The sequence below is a fragment of the Artemia franciscana genome, chromosome 20 (assembly GCF_032884065.1).
Source record: "Artemia franciscana chromosome 20, ASM3288406v1, whole genome shotgun sequence".
In the NCBI taxonomy this organism is placed as follows: Eukaryota; Metazoa; Arthropoda; class Branchiopoda; order Anostraca; family Artemiidae; genus Artemia; species Artemia franciscana.
Genome location: NC_088882.1, coordinates 13,846,961 through 13,866,028, shown reverse-complemented (window position 1 = coordinate 13,866,028; position 19,068 = coordinate 13,846,961). Strand labels below are relative to the sequence as shown.

Here is a 19,068-nt window from a genome sequence, read left to right as displayed (position 1 = left end):
TTTACATAACTTGGACGGATCCGCTCTATTTGGAGTGGGGGGGGGGGGTAATTCTGAAAAAAACTAGAAAAAATGACGTATTTTTAACTTACGAAGGAGTGATCAGATCTTCACGAAACTTCATATTTAGAAGGACCTCGTAACTCAGATTTGTTATTTTAAATCTCAACCGGATCCAGTGGCAGTTGGGAGGGGGGGGGACCGGAAATCTTAGAAAATACTTAAAGCGGGGAGATCAGGATGAAACTGGATGGGAAGAATAAAAACCTGTCTAAGATATGTGACTAACATAACAGGACCGGATCTGCTCTCTTTGGTGGAGTTGGGGGGGGGGGGGTAATTTTAAAAAATGAGCTATTTGTAACTTACGAAAGGGTAACCAGATCTTAATGAAATTTGCTAATTATAAGGATCTTGTGCTTTAAAGCTCTAATTTTAAATTCCGACCAGGTCCTGTGACATTGGGGGGAGTTGGAGGGGGGAACCGAAAACGTGAAAATTGGGGTATTTCTATCTTACGAATATGTGATTGGATCTTAATGAAATTTGATATTTAGAAGGAATTCATGTTTCAAAACTCTTATTTCAAATCCCGACCAGATCTTTTGACATTGGGTTAGTTGGAGGGGGAAATCTTGGAAAACACTTGGAGTGGAGGAATCGGGATGAAGCTTGGTGGATAAAATAAGCAAATGTCCTTGATACGTGATTGACGTAACCGTACTGGAATCGCTCTCTTTGGGGGGAGTTGAGGGGAGGCGTTCAGTGATTTGGCGAGTTTGGTGCTTCTGGACGTGCTAGGACGATGAAAATTGGTAGGCGTGTCAGGGACCTGCACAAATTGACTTGATAAAGTCGTTTTCCAGGACTCGACCATCTGGGGGGGGGGCTAAAGGGAGAGTAAAAATTAGAAAAAATGAGGTATTTATAACTTACGAGTGGGTGATCAGATCTTAATGAATTTTGATATTTAGAAGGACATCGTGACTCAGAGCTCTTATTTTATTCGTATTCGTATTCGTTTATTTAAATAGCTATCGTAGCACTCAAAAATGAACGCTAAATTATGCTACTTTTACAATCACAAAATTACAATTAACACTTGTTAAATGCTCTTACGAAATATGGTACAAAGGAGTTTGCGAATTTGTTCGTACGGCACTTGATTGGTTCTAAATCCTGACCGGCATTAAGTCTCTGATTTTCCTTTTAAATCAATCTATTGATTTTTAGAATTCTGTTAGAGCTCATACCATATGAGCTCTTGGCTCTTAGCTATTCTTGCCTCGTCACAAGTGCCATATGAGCTCTTAGCTCTTGTTCTTTTAAGGATATTCGTGTGTTTGAATTTGTCAACCCTTAATCGTGTTTCATACATAATTTTTTGTAAAGACAAGTTTATAGTGTATTCTACTCTGCTATACTTGTCTTTCATTTCTTTTCCTATGTGTATCGTCTTCAGTAAAACTTGTTTTATTCAACTTTTTCATTTTGCCTACCATTGGCCTCTATTATTTAACATTTCTTCATTCATGATCATCTCCTGTCAGCAAATGCCACACCCCCACGATAACTAAAACGCTTAAAGCAATGAACATTGCTACCATGGTGTATATTGTTATCCATAGATTGTTATATTTTACTTTATCAATTCGAATTCCCCCTGAATATTTGACGGAATAATGGCTTCATCGTTGCAATATGTTATTTATTCTTTTATATTTTCTTTTCACCAAGGCACTTTGTATGGAAAGATTCGTCGTAGAAGCTTCAGAAGGCGCTCATTTGATCGGAAATCGGTATTTTCAATGTTCTTTTCAAGAGTCAAAAATGATTGGAGGTGAAGTAGCCTCCCTCGCTCCTACTTTTTCTCAAAATTTATTGGATAGCTATTTTCCTTGCGATACCCATTTTGTACAACATGGTTGAAAGTTACAACAACTATTCCTCTGGGGATATCAACTCTTGTACAGCCCTTGGGACTAGAGTTATAAGTTATACAATCCACCCATTACTTACTTATACTATCTGTTATTAAGAGTGGCAGAGTCGTGCACCTTTGCTGCAAACAAAAGGGAAGGGATTTCAGATGAAGCCTGCAGGGAAAGTTGAGGGTAATGTTAAAATCAATCAAAACATACTTCGTACATGTATGTTATCAAAAGGGCTTGCCTCAAGATAGCCTTGGCAATTAATTTGAAACTTTCAGTAAGTTATGGGGGGGATCAATTGACTAAAATGCCATATGCGCATGTTAGTACTACTTGCCACAACTATCACTTATATCAAAAGGTCTTCTAATGAAGTCAAGGGGAAAGTATCAGAAAATATTGAAGGGGGAGTAAAACTAAATCAAAACACTATGTGCATGCAAGTTGTCAAAAGAGCATGTCTCAGACATGACTTAGGGTGTTCAGTTGGAATTTCCATGATGGGGTGATCAATCGACAAAAAGAATTTTTTCAGAAATAACATTTTACTATTCGTGCTAAGCGAGATAATAATTACCATTCCAAAATCAGCTAAAAATGGCAGTTTTTTCTCAGTAGCCATTGTTTTTTAAGACGTAGTTTTTAGTTCTTGGTTCCTATGGGCTGTAGTTCGTCCTTTATTAGGCTGGAGCTGCTGGGATATGTTAATTGACTTAAATCACCTAAATCAAAAGACACTATATGCTTCCTGGTTGTCGAAAGAGCTTGTTTGTAATGTCTCAGAAACGGCTGAGGAATCGAGTTAATTCCTCGGGGGGATGTTGTGTAGGATATTGAACAAAATTAAAAAAAAAATTATGTACATCACGGTTATCAAAAGCGGATATATCCAATGTCTCAGGAGTAGCTGAAGGTAATAAGTTGAAACTTTCAGAGAATATTGGAGGAATGTTGAACTAAATCAAAACACGCTAATGACATCAAGGTTTTTCATATGCTATATTTACAATATCGTAGGAATTCCTAAGGGTGTTAAGGTCTAAAATGTAGGGATTGCTGGGGAAAGATAAAAAACTCAATCAAAACCCGCTAGGTATATCCAGTTTGGTAAAATGGTGTTTCTGTAATATTTTAGTGGTGACTAAGGATAATCAAAATCAGCTTGGTAGCAGTGATGAAAAACTTGAGAGCCTTGGCTAATCAGAGTAGAGCCAAGACAGTTAGTCTGTGTGAAAGGAAATAAATGACATAACTTTTTCGGAATTGTATAAAAATGATTCTTATTACTTGTTGATAGATGGTCTATCATCCATCCTAGGGCAGAACTAAGGTAGATAGGTATAGGGCAAGGGTAATTTAAATATTCTATCAGTTCTCTGAGTCATTTGAAGACAATTGAAGACCCCAAAAAAAATTATTCAAAGATTTATGACTGAGCATGTCACCAGGAATAACTATTTTATTCTGCTAAACTTGTCTTTCGTTTCTCTTCCTATGTGTATTATTTGGAGTCGAACTATTTCGTCATTCATAATCATCTTCTGTCACATTGCTTTGGCTCACCCCCGTGATGAATATAACCAGTAAAGCAATGAGCATTGCTACCCCGGCGTATATTGTTGTCCATTGATTGTCATATTTTATCGTTATATCTTCATATTTTTCGTTGCCTTCATCGTTGTCCTTACCTCTGGTTTTTCTTAAAAGGTCTAACCGACGTAGAAGTAGTAATGTCTGTTGTACAGTTTTCCCTATTTCAGTCGTGTTCTTTTCAGCCGAGTTTTCAAATTGGCTTACAAGAGCGGGGTACTGCTCTAAAACGCTTTGAAGTTCTGTAGTTATGTTTTTTATCTTATCTCCCATTTCATTCTTAGTTGTATTAATATCGCTAAGAATCATATCTCCTGTGATTGTTAAATTCAAAGCCGTTTTTAGTTTAGAAAAATGGAGGTACGTGTCTGTAAATTCTTGAGCCTCATATAAGTCGTTGAGGCGACTTATGTTTGCAATGGGTAACTGTTCTTCATTTTCCAGATAACCACTGGTTTTGCTCAATCCGACTCTTAGAAGGTTTAGCAAATCCTTTCTATATAATTCACTATCCTTCAGCATGAAATCACATAATGCTGGTAGGCCATTAAAATTGCAAGACATTCTAACTAATGTAGTAGAATTTTGGTGTTTAGGAGAAATCGCCGTGTCCCATCGTAATGCAGCACAAAGGGTAGTTTCTCCATTTGATGATGGATGTGATATCCACTGAATATCTGAATCTTCAAAATGAGAACCATCTAACCATGTCCATTGTTCATTTTCCCTTTTAGTTAGACCAATCCAAAAGTCCATCTTTATAGCTCTTTTCTTGTGAGAAATTAGATAAAAAAAATCGTCCATGTGGATTTTATTCAAAGAAAAGAGAGTCGCTTCTGAATTTATCCTTCCGCAGAGATTTTTCGAAGTATCCCAATCGTAATCCTCTTCAATGTAAGTCGTGCATTTACACATTTGATTAGTACCAGTGCAGTTATGGCTTTGAATTTCTTCATTTTCACACTGGTTGAGTTGTCTAGGGTCCATCATATCTATGCTAATTGGTAGTTTAGGGGTTTCTGGTGTAGTCGTTTCTATCGTAGGTGCTTCTGAACTTGGGGTAGAAATTGCCTTCCTACAACTGCTGTATTTTGAATATATGCAAAGTATCTCACACACAAATGGTAATTCTTTTTCATTATGAGGCCAAGTTCTTAGCTTCCCATCCTTCGTTATTGAAACTGCTGTTTTAGTCTTATAGTCTTTTGGTTCACCTGCATCCCACCAAGATTTTGGGACATCAAATTGTTTTCTTTCTTTATGTTCATCTAGCCAATACCATTCAGTTTCATTCGTTTCTTTTGTTAAGCCAGTCCAAACCTCAAGATCCTTGTATTCTTCAGTAACTCTATTTATGAATTTCAAAAATTCTGGATAAAGTTCTCTATTTAATTCGATGAGTTTTTTTCGGGAAACCTTTGAAATACAACTCTTGGTTGCAGCTTCCTCCCATGTCATTGGAAACTTTTCAAATACTAAGATGGCACAATGGTCATTACAGAGCTCTTCTTGAAAGGTTTTATCTATATGAAAATTGCTCATATCAGGAAGGGATAGTGGTTCTCCATACTCAAAAATTTTAATAGCTGTACGAGAAGCAAGTGGAACAATGCAGCTAAAGTGTTTAAGGACATCACAATCTGCTTCGCCATATTTTCCATCGTTTTTCATGTAAATACATTTCCTAGGGCGTGATTCCCTAGGAGTGAGTTGACTATCATCATAAAATCGATGGTAAGATTCTACAGGATTGAGTATTTGGCCATCATCCCATATATGAGTAGATACAGCATAACTGTCTTCCGTAGATTCTTTTATCGAAAGTCCAATCCAGGAGTGTTCAACGCTATCTTGTTTGAGGATTTTAGAAAGAATATGATGGCGATTAGACTTATGGATCACTGAAAGTCTTGAGCCTGGTGGATTCTTTTTACATAATGCCGAGGCTTCGTCCCAGTTACGGGGTATTTTTTCAGTAATTAAACAAAAGCAATCATCATCATTGTCACAGTGAAAGGTTGTGTTCCTCGTTTTATTACAGGTTTCGCAGGATTTGCATTGTTTGTATGCATTTTTTAGCAGTTCTGTCAATTTTGTGACCTTTGGTATTTCAACATTAGCATTAGTGATTGACACAAACAAATACAATAATAAGATGCCTATGAAAGTCCTCATTTAAATCTAAAACGTTGAGATTTCCAGTGCTGGCAATGTTGGAATGTTTCGGGTGAATGTACTCTATTTTGTAGTCTTTTACATATCTAACTACAGTGGTCAACTATGAGCAGAGACATACAGTCTCTGCTCAGTCATTTTTTTGCAATTCATATAATATGCCTAAATCACAGGAAATAAATTATATTTGTGGTGTCCAGACCTGGTTGTGTCTGAAATGATTCCATTGATATATTGCTGCTACGATCAATACTGAAAGCTTCTTTTATTTTCTCCCGCAGAAAGACGAAAAATAACGAAAATGTAGCGATCTAAAAAATAGATAAATGACATAATAGATAACTGATGGCTGCCAAAACGTGTACATTTTGTAATTGCCAAACTGATGCGCTTTAACTTAATCACCCTTTAGTGTGAATTATAACTGAAAGAGTATATTATCTGTATTTACTGATTAAAGAATGGGATCTCAAGTTAAAAGACACAAATATACTATATGCATCCAGGCTGTCAAACGGGCGTTTCTCTAATATTTTTTGAATGGTTAAGGGTAATTAGTTGACTTTAAGGAATGTTGAATTAAATTTTTTTATTACTTCCTTCATTAAAATCTTGCAATACTTCGGGATGGTAATAACAATTAACTGTCTGATTCTAACAGTCCCAAGCAAGTGAAACAAAAATACTATCAACATGGCCTGGATTCTCAATTTTGACACCCAAGTTCTACTTCTTGGTTTCAGAATTGTGTTCTTAAATCTAAGTTTGGTCTTCTGTTCTACATTTTGATGGTTTGAAATATATCTGAAGTTCCTGAACCATCTAGAAACACGCAAACATTTTTCTGCTGTTCAACAGACTATTTTTTTGAAAGGGTCTTGGTACAATGCATTGACATACAAATTTTTCCGAGAGGATAAAAACATATCGCTTCTCGTTCATTTTGGTAACGTTTGATGCATTTCTGACCGTGAGGTAAAGAAGGAAGAAACAAATAAACAACCTCCGGAAAGAACACAGAAACGAAAAACAGGAGAAGATAAAAGAATGGATTAGCAAAGGTTTACAGCAATAAAGACAGGCAAAGACGGGACTGGGCAATGGAGCAAACACAATATTATAGGGACGACGGAACATAGGCAAAAACAAAGCAACGAATTTGTCTTGACATCCACTAAATTCTTTGTAAGTTACTCTTTGCTGAATTCAGAGTTACGTGAGAAGCACTATCAACACTGGGTATCACCGAACCATTTTTGGCTTCACAACTACCGAAGTAACTGATATCAAAATTATTCCAGCTGAAGAAGCTGATACTGACGTATAATCATCACAGAAAATTGGAGCTGCAGACATAAGCTTGGCGGAAGTAATGAAAAACTTGAGAGCCTTGGCTGATTAGATTGAAGTTAAGACAGATAGTCTCAATGAGAGGAAACACTAGTATAACCGAAGACTATTATTATGGTCTTCAAAAAGAAGAGGAGTAGGTAGGCTTCGATTTATGGAAAAATGTAGTTAAACTTTAACTTTGATAAAATTTTAATTGGGTGATGAGAGTGAGTGTGGCAATTATAGAGGCGTTAGCATTCTATTTTTGGGAGCAGTTGAGAAAAAGAAGCCGCATCAGTGTTATCCTTGCAAAAAAGTGATGGCCATGGCGATTCTTGGGGTATACTTTCTGTTTCGGACTGAAGCCGTTTTTCAGGAGTTTCAGACTATTTTTCGAAATTCCTCTAGGTTTGTTACGGAAATAATATTTTGCTGTCAATATTAATCGAGATATTAATTATCATTCCGGTATCAGCTACAGCGATTTTTTTTTCTCAATAGCCGGTGTTTTTTAAGAAGTAATTTTCTAGTTTTTGGTTCCTATGGGCTGTGGTTCGTCCTTTGTTAGGTTGCAGCCTTGATCAAAGGTATTGTGGGCTTCCAGGTTGTCAAAGGGGCGTGTATGCAATACCTCAGAAACGGCTAAGATTATTATGTTGGAGCTGCCAGGAAACTCTAATTGACTTATTCAGCTCAATCAAAAGACACTATGTGTATCCATGTTGTCGAAAGATCTTGTTTGCAATGTGTCAGAAACGGCTAAGGACTCGAGTTGAATTCTTCAGGGAATGTTTTATAGGATATTGAACAGAATTAAAAGGTCTCATGTACATCAAGGTTATCAAAAGTGAACATATCCAATGTGTGAGGAGTAGCTAAAGGTAATAAGTTGAAACTTCCAGAGAATGTTGGAGGAATGTTGAACTAGATCAAAACACGCCATTGACATCAAGGTTGTTCATATGCCATATTTCCTATATCTTAAGAGTATCTAAGGGTATTAAGGTATAAAGTCTATGGATTGTTGGGGAAAAATAATCAAAAAACCAGCTTAATCAAAACCCGCTAGGTATATCCAGGTTGGTAAGATGGTGTTTCTGTAATATCTTAAAGGTAACTAAGGGTAATTAAAATCAGCTTGGTGCAAGTGATGAAAAACTTGAGAGCCATAGCTAATTCCAAGACAGATAGTCTCTGTGAGAGGAAAAACTGGAATAACTCTTTTGGAATTGCATAAACATGATTCATTTCCCTTATTGATAGTCTATCATCCATCCTAGGGCAGAACTAAGATAAATAGGCATGAGTTAAGGGTAATTCAAATAGTCTATTAGTTCGGTGAGTCATTTGAAGACAATTGGAGACCTCAAAAAAATTATTCAGATTTGACCTGTTGGCTTGCTGTGAAAGCCCACTGGAATTGCAGTGGGGATTACCGAGATTTGAGTCATGAAGGACAATGTCCACAGGACTGAATCTTCTTAAGAATGGATGCAGCTTTATAGAAACGGCTAAGAATAGATAGATAGATAGATAGATAGCTGTATTTCAAAAACCCATGGCTGTATACACACGAAAATATAAATAAATAACAAACAAGCAAGGACATTAACAACAGTACGAATTACAAACACGCACAATAAACTGAATTTAACGCAAAAAGTGCCTAATCTAACAACAAAAGAAAATAGTCATATAAAACTTTTTCTTCTTATCAAGGATTTATCTATATATACTCCCACTCGAAATATTTTGGTTGGGTTACTATTTTGTAGAATACCCGGAAGCATCAAATCAATCCCATGCAAATAAATTTCCCGTAAATACAAGAGCACCGGTCATTTCCGGAGAAAATGATCCAAGTCTTCATCATCATCATTACAAAGGGGACAAACATACCGCCTATCAGGATATTATTACGTTGGAGAATCTCTGGTAATTTAAAACGGAAGGGGAAGTAAATTGAAAGCCATTGTCACAATGCCTTTCACAATGTCACAAGGGCTTTTACAGATTGTCACAATGAAGTATCTGGAATGTCTCAGTAACGGTAAGGATATTTAGGTAAAATTTTCTAGGAATGTTGAGGGAAATGCTGAGCCCAATCGAAAGACAATGTGTGCATTCAGGTCTTTAAAAGGGTATACGTGAAACATCTAAAGAACGGGTAAGGTTTTAAAATTGAAACATTTTTGGAATTTTGAAGGGGATTTTGAGCTCGATAAGAGTTTTTCCATAAAAAATTTGTAATATATAACCTTTTTATTAAAGAGAATTTTCATGCAAATTTGGTTAATTTTCAAACAGTTCGTGGTAACGAACTGTAGTAAGGAGCGACCCGGCTCAATAGTGACCCAAACTCTGTAAAATGGAATTTTAATAACAATAGTTAAATCAAAAGAATCGCATTTTAATACTAATTTTAAATACGTAAGTTTCATCAAGTTTAGACCAACCCATCAAAACTTACGAGCCTGAGAAAATTTGCCTTATTTTAGAAAATAGGGAGACCCCTTAAAAGTCATAGAGTATTAACGAAAATCACACAATCAGATTTAGTGTATCAGAGAACCCTACAGTAGAAGTTTCAAGATCCTATCTACAAAAATGTGGAATTTTGTATTTTTTGCCATAAGACAGAACACGGATGCTTGCTTGTGCTTGTTAATCGTATCGATTAATCCAATTGTTTATATAAATTGGTTATCGACTTATGATTATTGTCTATTGATTTATGACTATTGACCCAATGTATAAATTGGTTCTTATCGACCCCATGGTCCTAGAATGTTGCTAGAGGGCTCATTATAACGGAAATTGAAATTTCTAGTGCGCTTTTTAAGTTACCCAACGCTAATTTTTAATTACTCCCACGCTAATTTTTTTCCCAAAGCCACCGGGTAAAAATTCTGAGATAGCCATTTTATTCAGTATAGTCGAAAAACCTAATAACTCTGTCTTTGAGGACGACTTTGGGGGACTTGTTTATTTTATTTATTTTCCCCAGGGGTGATCGTATCGACCCAGTGGTCCTAAAATGTCGCAAGACGGCTCACTCTGACGGAAATTAAAAGTTCTTGTGGCCTTTTTAAGTGACCAAAAAAATTGGACGGCACCTAGGCCCCCTCCCACACTCATTTTTTCCCAAAGTCACCGGCTCAAAATTCTGAGATAGCCATTTTATTCAGCATAGTCTAAAAACCTAATAATTATGTCTTTGGGGACAACTTACTCCCCCACAGTCCCTGTGGGAGGGGCTGCAAATTACAAACTTTGACTAGTGTTTACATATAGTAATGGTTATTAGGAAGTGTACTGACGTTTTCAGGGGGATGTTTTTGTTTGGGGGGGAGGGGTTGAGGGGAGGGGTTTATGTGGGGTAACTTTCCGTGGCGGATTTTATCATGGGGAAAGAGAATTTCCATGAAGGTGGAGGAGGATTTTCTATTATTAAAAAAAGATAAATAAATATGATAAAGTTTTTTTAAACTAAAGTAAGGAGCAGCATTAAAACTCAAAACGAACAGAAATTATTACCTATGTGAGGGATTCACCTCCTCCTAATACCTCGCTCTTTATGCTAAATTATTTTTTAGTAATGTCAGCTGTTTTTCTACGGCCTTTGTGATTCAGAGGTCATTTTTAACGAATTGGGACAAAATTTAAGCTTTAGTGTAAAGAGCGAGGTATTGACGAGGGGGCGATCCCCCTAATATACGTAATAAAAACATACGAATATAGAAGTTAGTTACTTAAGTTAATTCTTAAGTTACGTGTATTTTACTAATAACAATAACTAAGAGCTCATATGGCGCTCGTGACGAGGCCGGACGAGCCAAGAGCTCATATGGTATGAGCTAAATCAAAATTCTAAGAACCAATAGATTGATTTGAAAGGAAAATCAGAGGCTTAATGCCGGTCAGAATTTAAAATAAGAGCTCTGAGTCACGAGGTCCGTCTATATATCAAAATTCATTAAGATCCGATCACCCACTCGTGAGTTATAAATACCTCATTTTTTTTCATTTTTCTCTCCCTTCAGCCCCACAGATGGTCTAATCGGGGAAAACGACTTTATCAAGTCAATATGTGCAGCTCCCTTACACGCCTACGAATTTTCATCGTCCTTGTACGTCCAGAAGCACCAAACTCGCCAAAGCACTGAATCCCACTCCATAATTCCCCCAAATAGAGCGGATCCGTTTCGATTATGCCAATCACGTATCTAGGACTTTTGCTTATTTTTCCCACCAAGTTTCATCCTGATTCCTCCGCTCTAAGCGTTTTCCAAGATTTTAGGTTCCTCTCTCAACTCCCCCCAATGTGACCATATCTGATCGGGATTTAAAATAAGAGCTCTAAAGCACAAGATCCTTTTATATATCAAATTTCATCAAGATTTGATCACCCGTTCGTAAGTTACAAATACCTCATTTTTTCTAATTTTTCCGAATTACTCCCCCCCCTAACTCCACCAAAGAGAGCATATCCGGTCCGGTTATGTCAGTGACGTATCTTGGACATGTTTTTTTTCTTCCCGCCAAGTTTCATCCTAATCTCTCTGCATTAAGTGTTTTCCAAGATTTCCGGTCCCCCCCTCCCCCCATGACACTGGATCCGGTCGGGATATAAAATAAGAGATATGAGTTACGAGGTTCTTCTAAATATAAAATTAAATTAAGATCCGATCACTCCTTCGTAAGTTAAAAATACCTCATTTTCCTAATTTTTCGGAATTAATCCTCCTCCCCCCAACTCCTGCAAATAGAGCGGATCCGTTCTGGTTATGTCAATCACGTATCTAAGACTTCTGCTTATTTTTCCCACCAAGTTTCATCCCGATCCCTCAACTCTAAGCGTTTTTCAAGATTTTAGGTCCCCCCAACTCCCCCAATGTCACCGAATCTTGAGCGGATCCGTTCCGGTTATATCATTCACGTATCTTGGACTTGTTTTTATTCTTGCCACCAAGTTTCATCCTGATTTCTCCGCTTTAAGTGTCTTCCAAGATTTCCGGTTCCCCTCAACTTCTCCCCCCCCCCAATTACTCTGGATCCGGTTGAGATTTAAAAATAAGAGATCTGAGTTACGAGGTCCTTCTAAATATGAAATTTCATTAAGATCCAATCACCCCTTCGTAAGTTAAAAACACCTCATTTTTTCTAATTTTTCAGAATTAACCCTCCCCCTCCCCCCAACTCCCCCAAATAGAGGTGATCCATTCCTATTATGTCAATCACGTATCTAGGACTTCTGCTTATTTTTCAATCTAAGTTTCATCCTGATCCCTCCACTCAGGGCGTTTTCCAAGATTTTAGGTTCTCCCCCCCCCAACTCCCCCAAATTTTACTAGATCCAGTTGGGATTTAAAATAAGAGCTCTTAGACACTATATCCTTCTAAATATCAAATTCATTAAGATCCGATGTCCTGTTCGTAAGTTAAAAATACCTCATTTTTCTATTTTTAATTCGATTTAACCGTCCCCCCACTCCCCCTCCAGATGGTCGAATCGGGGAAATGACCACTTCTAATTTAATCTGGTCTGGTTTCTGATACGCCTGCCAAATTTCATCGTCCTAGCTTACCTGGAAGTGCCTAAAGTAGCAAAACCGGGACAGACAGACCGACAGAATTTGCGATCGCTATATGTCACTTTTTAGATACCAAGTGTCATAAAAACGCTCGCAAAAAATTAAAAGTTATAGTTGCCTTTTTAAGTAACCGAAAATTGGAGGGTAACTAGGCCTCCTCCCCCATTCTTTTTCTCTCAAAATTGTCCTATTAAAAGTATGAGAAAGCCATTTAGCCAAAAAAATTACTTAATATGCAAATTTCGCCTTAATTATTCATGTGCGGAGATCCAAATTCAAAACATGTATTAATTCAGAAACCTTTAGAAATTAAATAATTTTTTTTTAACTGAAAGTAAGGAGCGACATTAAAACTTAAAACGAACAGAAATTAGTCTGTATATGAAAGGTGCTGTTCCCTCCTCAAAATCCCGCTCCTTACGCTAGTATTTTTTACTGTTTTAAAAAGTATAGTTGAGAGAAAGAGTCAAACTTTAGCGTAAAGAGCGGGGCGTTGAGGAGGGAACAAACCCTTTCATATACGGAGTATTTCTTTTTCGTCTTAGGTTTTAATGTCGCTCCTTATTTTCAGTTAAAAAAACTTGTTTTATTATTTAATAACGTAACTAAACCATCGTTTGCACTTTTCATGGGAAAACAGCTGACAACTGGTGCGACATCATTACACTCACAGTTTTTAGAGGAAATGACCTATCAACTGCAGAAAAGGAACAGCAGCACTAGAGCAATACAGGAAAGGAGGTGCACAGGGACGATTCAGGAAATGACACAGGAATCAAAATAGGAAAAGAGACAAGAACAAGGGAATACTGTAATAAAAACAAGGACAAATACAGGACAGAACTCTCGACTGTACACAGAAACAAAAACACAGCAACGGACACGTAATGACATTATTCTAAATTCCTAGTAAATCACGCATTTCAGTTACTAAAGAAGCACTGTCGACACCGGTTAGCGCTGAAGTACCATCAGTTTCAGAAATTACCTTGGGACTTGGAATTAAAATGATCCCAGCGGAAGGAGCTTATGCTTACATGCAATCATTAGAGGAAACCGAGTTTTTTTCGCACACAAAATTGAAACAACAACAATGAAACAACAAATTGAAAAGACACTGGAACAGAGAAGATAAGGAATACAGTAGCAAAGACAGTCAAGGACACATGACTGAACACTGGAGCAAAAACATGAACGAAATTTTTGACAAAAACTGTATTTTTCTTGTTCCAGCCATAATTGATGATGGTGTGTTCTTTATTAGGGTCCTGATAAGAGGCCAAAAATGTTTTACTAAGTAAAGTAAATTTTGAATATCAATTTAGATAAGAATCATGTTCATAATAGTCGCACCGCATGGGGATGAGCACGTAAAAAAGAGAATATCGGGTTTTGCTGATCTTTGACGGCCTCTTTGTCAGCTGCCCTCAAATTTTCTCATATTTTCTGAATATTTTCTCAAATTTTTTAATATTTTTTTTGAATATTTTCTCATATTTTCTAAAAATTTTCCCATATTTTCTGATTATTTTCTCATATTTTTGAATATTTTCCCATATTTTCTGAATATTTTCTCATTTTTTTATATTTTCTGAATAGGTGCTAAATTTTCTGGTACTTCACTATAGGTACATAAAAATAGGTGCCTCGTATTTTCTTAATAGGTTCTACTTCTTTGCTAAACATAAAAAGTGTTCTTGGAGCTGAAAAGGGGTTTGCAACATTGAACCGTCACTAAAACAAACCTAATTCTTTTTAATTTAAGCTTGGTATTTACAAGAACATAAGGCTACGAAAGATAGTATGTTCTTGAATATCTCGTTTTTTTTTTACCTCAGAAAAAGCTCTAAGACTCATATCACTTGCGCAAAAAGATAAGTCACTTGATTCTTATGAGGGATTTATTTTGGAATGCTTTCAGCTTAAATTTAAAAAAATGACAAGGACTTGGTAGTTAGTGGAATGAGCAATTACGAAACATATTTCTTCGAGAATTTCAGTCACCCAGGTATGGTAATTTATTTTGAAAAATTTATTACCAGCGCAAAAAGTAACGAACAAATAAAAGTTCAGATTTTTAAAGTTCCTTTTACTAGACAGTGAAAAATCAAAACAAAAAAAATCTAAATATTTGGACCATATACATCAGTGATCATCATCAGCAGATAAACTAAAGTATTTCAATTAAAACAAACTATACAGAATAAAATAATTACTTCTGGGTCAGAGATAATCTCCGGTTCATTGACTGAGAGGGGTCATTAATGGGATTCATTCAAAGTCTTGAGCTCTTTAGTATTGCCTAAGTGTAAGCTGAATTTTTATTGAAGGTGGTACTAACTTCTTCTTCTTCCGATTGCAAACAAAGTATTGCTGAATTTACAGTTACGCTTTACAGTATACGCTTGCTTGGTCTATCATCCCAATATATACGACGCAGGTATTTTTTCGAAGACCACACTGCCTTTCTATGACAGACAAATATAAATTCTAATAGGGATAAGTCCTTTTATTAGACAGTGAAAAACAGATGCAAAGGATTCCCGATACTTCGACCACATACATCAGTGATCGTCACTGATGAATGTGATGAAGAATGAGAGGAATATGAGTTAGGATCAACTCCACAATATTTTGTAACAAAACCTTTTTTGAATTGTAATGTGTCAATTTCTATCTTCACAATATTTTTATATGAAATGTATTGTAAGATCTAAGAGTAAATGCAAGAAATGAAAAATTGAATCCTATCCTACTTGTTAACCTTGTTGGATTAGATACTTGTTAACGTTAATTGGATAATTTATATGCTTGTTAACGTGTGGCTTGGAATATTATTGACGAGTTAATATTATTAAAGATTTTCTATTATTTTAATTTTGCTTAATTTTCATTTTCTGTTCCAGGAAAGCTTGTTTACATCCATGTGCAAGAAATATATGCTAATTCACGAAAACTATTTTGTTCATGTTCCTTACTCTACGGCTTTGAGCTTGAAACCTCTTTCAGAAGATGATATCTCATCACTTATGTCACTTACTCATGACCTTACTGGATTTTTGCAAGTTATTGGACGTTTCTCTGAGTTATTTTGTTCTGTCGATACATATGCGGAAAGAAAAGTGACTGCATTGGGAATCTTTAATAAAATGTTGGAGGTTGCAGATTTTGGCAGTTGCGCGAAGTTGTATAAACCATTTGGAATCATCTCGTCTTTGAAGATACCAGTGATAGACTTGCAAGTTATTTTTTCCTCTTCTTATTCCTTTTTTTGACTTGTATGTTCCTTTTTTTCCTCTCCTTCTTTTTGACTTCTCCTTCCGTTTTTGACTTGCTAGTTACTTTTTTCCTCTTCTCCTTCCTCTTTTTGACTTGCAAGTTACTTTTTTCCTCTTTTCCTTCCTCTTTTTGACTTGCAAGTTACTTTTTTCCTCTTTTCCTTCCTTTTTTAGGCTTTAGGTTCCTGTTTTTCCTCTTATCCATCCTTTTTACGCGGAATGCGTGAAAAATGAATCTGCTAGATGAGGTTCTTTCAATCGCTTTCTTCTGTTTAAACATGGCAAATGAAGATAGTTAAAGACAAGGGTAAAAGTTACTTCAAACTATTTTCTGAATCCCTAAAATCCGCTTGAAGTACCAGGCGAGGGGTTAATGGGGGGGGGGGGGGCTGTAATTGATTTCTTAGAGATGTCAGAAAGATCTTCTGAAGTTAAACATTCTCTTGTTTATTCTCTGTACTACCACAGTGGTTAGCTTAGTTGAGACCCTCTATCCGAGGACAAGGATTTGATTCCTGGCGTCGCTGGTTATTTGATTTAGAACGGGGGTCAGTGGCGTGACCCTCTAAGCTCAACCACAATCGACCCAACTCTAAATGGGTTGGCCTACTTGGAGAAATCTGGGGAAGTTAAACAGAAAGGGTATGCGAAAGTTGAGGAGGGCTGGCCCCCGGTCACCTATTGCACTTCCGGGCTGAAGAGCCATGAAATGGAGATCAGTACCGCCGTCAGGGAGTGTAAAGTTCAAAGTACCGTATTATTTATCTTTACTTTTTCTTTGGGGTGTTATATTTTAATGTTTGAGCTTTTTTTTGTATTTTTGCCTATTGATTGCGAACTTGCAGAGCTTATGAGCAGGTTATAAACATAAATTTCGCTTTGTCTTAAATCACATATGAGATGACTAGAAGAGGCCGCGCTTTTCTCTTCTTTACTAGTTTCCTTAGTTTGATGACAACACCCCCGCCACCCACCCACCCGGTGAAGAGTGGACCTTGGTCCATTAATGAGAATACGGAAGTTCGTTACGTAAGCTAATTTGTAAGTTGCGTATATCTTTTACTAATAAAAACATTCGTAAAAAACTGAAAGTTCTAGTTGCCTTTTTAAGTAACCAAAAAATCGGAGGGCAACTAGGCCTCCTCCCCCGCTCCGTTTTTCTCATAATCGCTCGATCAAAACTACGAGAAAGCCAATTAGCCAGAAAAAGTAAATACGCAAATTTCGTTTTAATTATTCATCTCTGGAGAGCCAAAATCAAAACATACATTGATGCAAAAACGTTCAGAAATTAAATAAAAAAAAAACAAGTTTTTTTAACGGAAAGTAAGGAGCGACATTAAAACTTAAAACGAACGGAAATTACTTCGTATATGAAAGGGGCTGCTTCCTCATCAACACCCCGCTCTTTACGCTAAAGTTTGACTCTTTCTCTTAACTCTACTTTTTAAAACAGTAAAAAACTTTTGATGAGGATGAGGTGTTGATGAGGAAGCAGCCCCTTTCATATACGAAGTAATTTCTGTTCGTTTTAAGTTTTTATGTCGCTCCTTACTTTCCGTTAAAAAAACTTGTTTTTTTTTATTTAACAGTGACAAGGATCAATATGTCGCCCGCATAATTTACTAATGATATGTCAAGTCCATGGTAAACTAAACTTAATTTAGCTTTCTTTTGATCTTCAATAACGCTGTTATTGTAGAAAGTTGGAGTATATATATGCACATACAGAGTGTAGGCTCTTCCAAAATTTGAAAAAAAAGTGAAATGCTACTTTTGGTTTTCATCACACAGCTTCCTTTTTTACAGATATGGTGAAAAGATATCGTCAATCCAAGCCTGGTTTCATTGGCTTTGTCTTTGTCAAAACGATCCCGAAGTCAATATCGATCATTTACTCTCTTCGTATATCAACATATGTGTCTCCGTTCTTTCACCAACAACACCTGCTGAAATCACCACCGCATCGGCACGTAGTATTGTTTCTGCGACTTTACTCTTAAGATCCCAAACTATAGCAGAATCACCCCAAATGGCTAAACTTTTTACCGAATTCAAAGGCCTCAAAGATAATCATCTACTGGTAAGAACACACGATAGTTTTTAGTAAACGAAAATATATTCTTTCTGTTAGAACCAAAAAAGAAGTCGTTGAGCACATCTCAAGAAATTTGGCTCTGAAAATTGTCAAAAATGTTTTAATCTATGAAAATATATAATTAAAATAAAAATGTTTTAAATATCCCCACAGAATTGGCATCAAGATAAGATCCAGCATAATCTATCACTAAGCGGTTTCTAGTATCCCTTGAGAGACAAAAAATGCGAGGATACTAAATCAAGTAGTTGTGGGCATCAAACCATGGCTAATTGTAGAAAAAGCCAAGGCAGATAGTCCGATTGAGTGAGAGGCAAATCTGGCATAAGCCCTTATTTAGACTGTATAAAGGATACATTTTAAAATAGCGAGTATAGAATAAAAACCCCTGACCTGACAAAATTTGAAAACACGATGCAAGGACTTTAGTAGTCAAGAAACGTGGTAATTCTACTACATACATGCGTAAACGTAAATTAGACAAAAAGACGTTTTTTGGCGTTTAAAAGGCTCCCTAAAAACAGGAAACCTGTTAATATAATGTTCAGGTGTCTCAGTCTAACGGGGGTTCAACTAATGGTGTTGAGTTGCATGTGGAAAGTAAAAGAAAAGTTTTGAAAAACCAACGAAGTGAAATCTGATTTGTGAATGGTAGATGCAATTTATTTTCTTATCAACACTGAAATTAATTCCAAAACCAAATCTGGGAATTCCAAAAGTGTTTTGTACCCGGGCATGTCTTCTTTTGCTTCCTTTAAACGAGGGGATTCCTTTAATCTGGGAATTCCAAAAGTGTTTTGTACCCGGGCATGTCTTCTTTTGCTTCCTTTAAACGAGGGTTTAGTTATGGGGTTAAGTTGTATAGGGGTTTAGGTAAATATGGTTGAGCTGGACGGGAGATGTGTAGTAGAGGGGTTGGGTTAAATGAGAGTTCGGTTGAACTAGGGTTCAATTAAATAGAGTTGAGTTGCACGGGGTTCAGTTAAGTGGAGTTGAGTTGCATGGGGGTTCAGTTGAACGAAGGTTCAGTTAAGCAGGACTGAATTGCTTGGCGGTTGAGAAGATGGTAA

At 36.5% G+C, this 19,068-nt stretch overlaps 1 protein-coding gene across 4 annotated transcripts in view; it reads left to right on the top strand.

Moving 5' to 3' along the window:
* The window catches only part of LOC136039776 (exportin-6-like), a 125,726-nt gene that overhangs the window by 43,962 nt on the left and 62,696 nt on the right, over positions 1 to 19,068 (top strand). Inside the window, exons 9-10 of one of the 4 annotated variants that reach the window (XM_065723643.1) lie at positions 15,529 to 15,860; positions 17,710 to 17,983. The exons of the other annotated variants lie outside the window; for them this stretch is intronic. Of the exons in view, the coding sequence (XP_065579715.1) occupies positions 15,529 to 15,860; positions 17,710 to 17,983 (606 nt within the window). The remainder of the gene's footprint in view (positions 1 to 15,528; positions 15,861 to 17,709; positions 17,984 to 19,068) is intronic. 4 annotated transcript variants of the gene reach the window in all.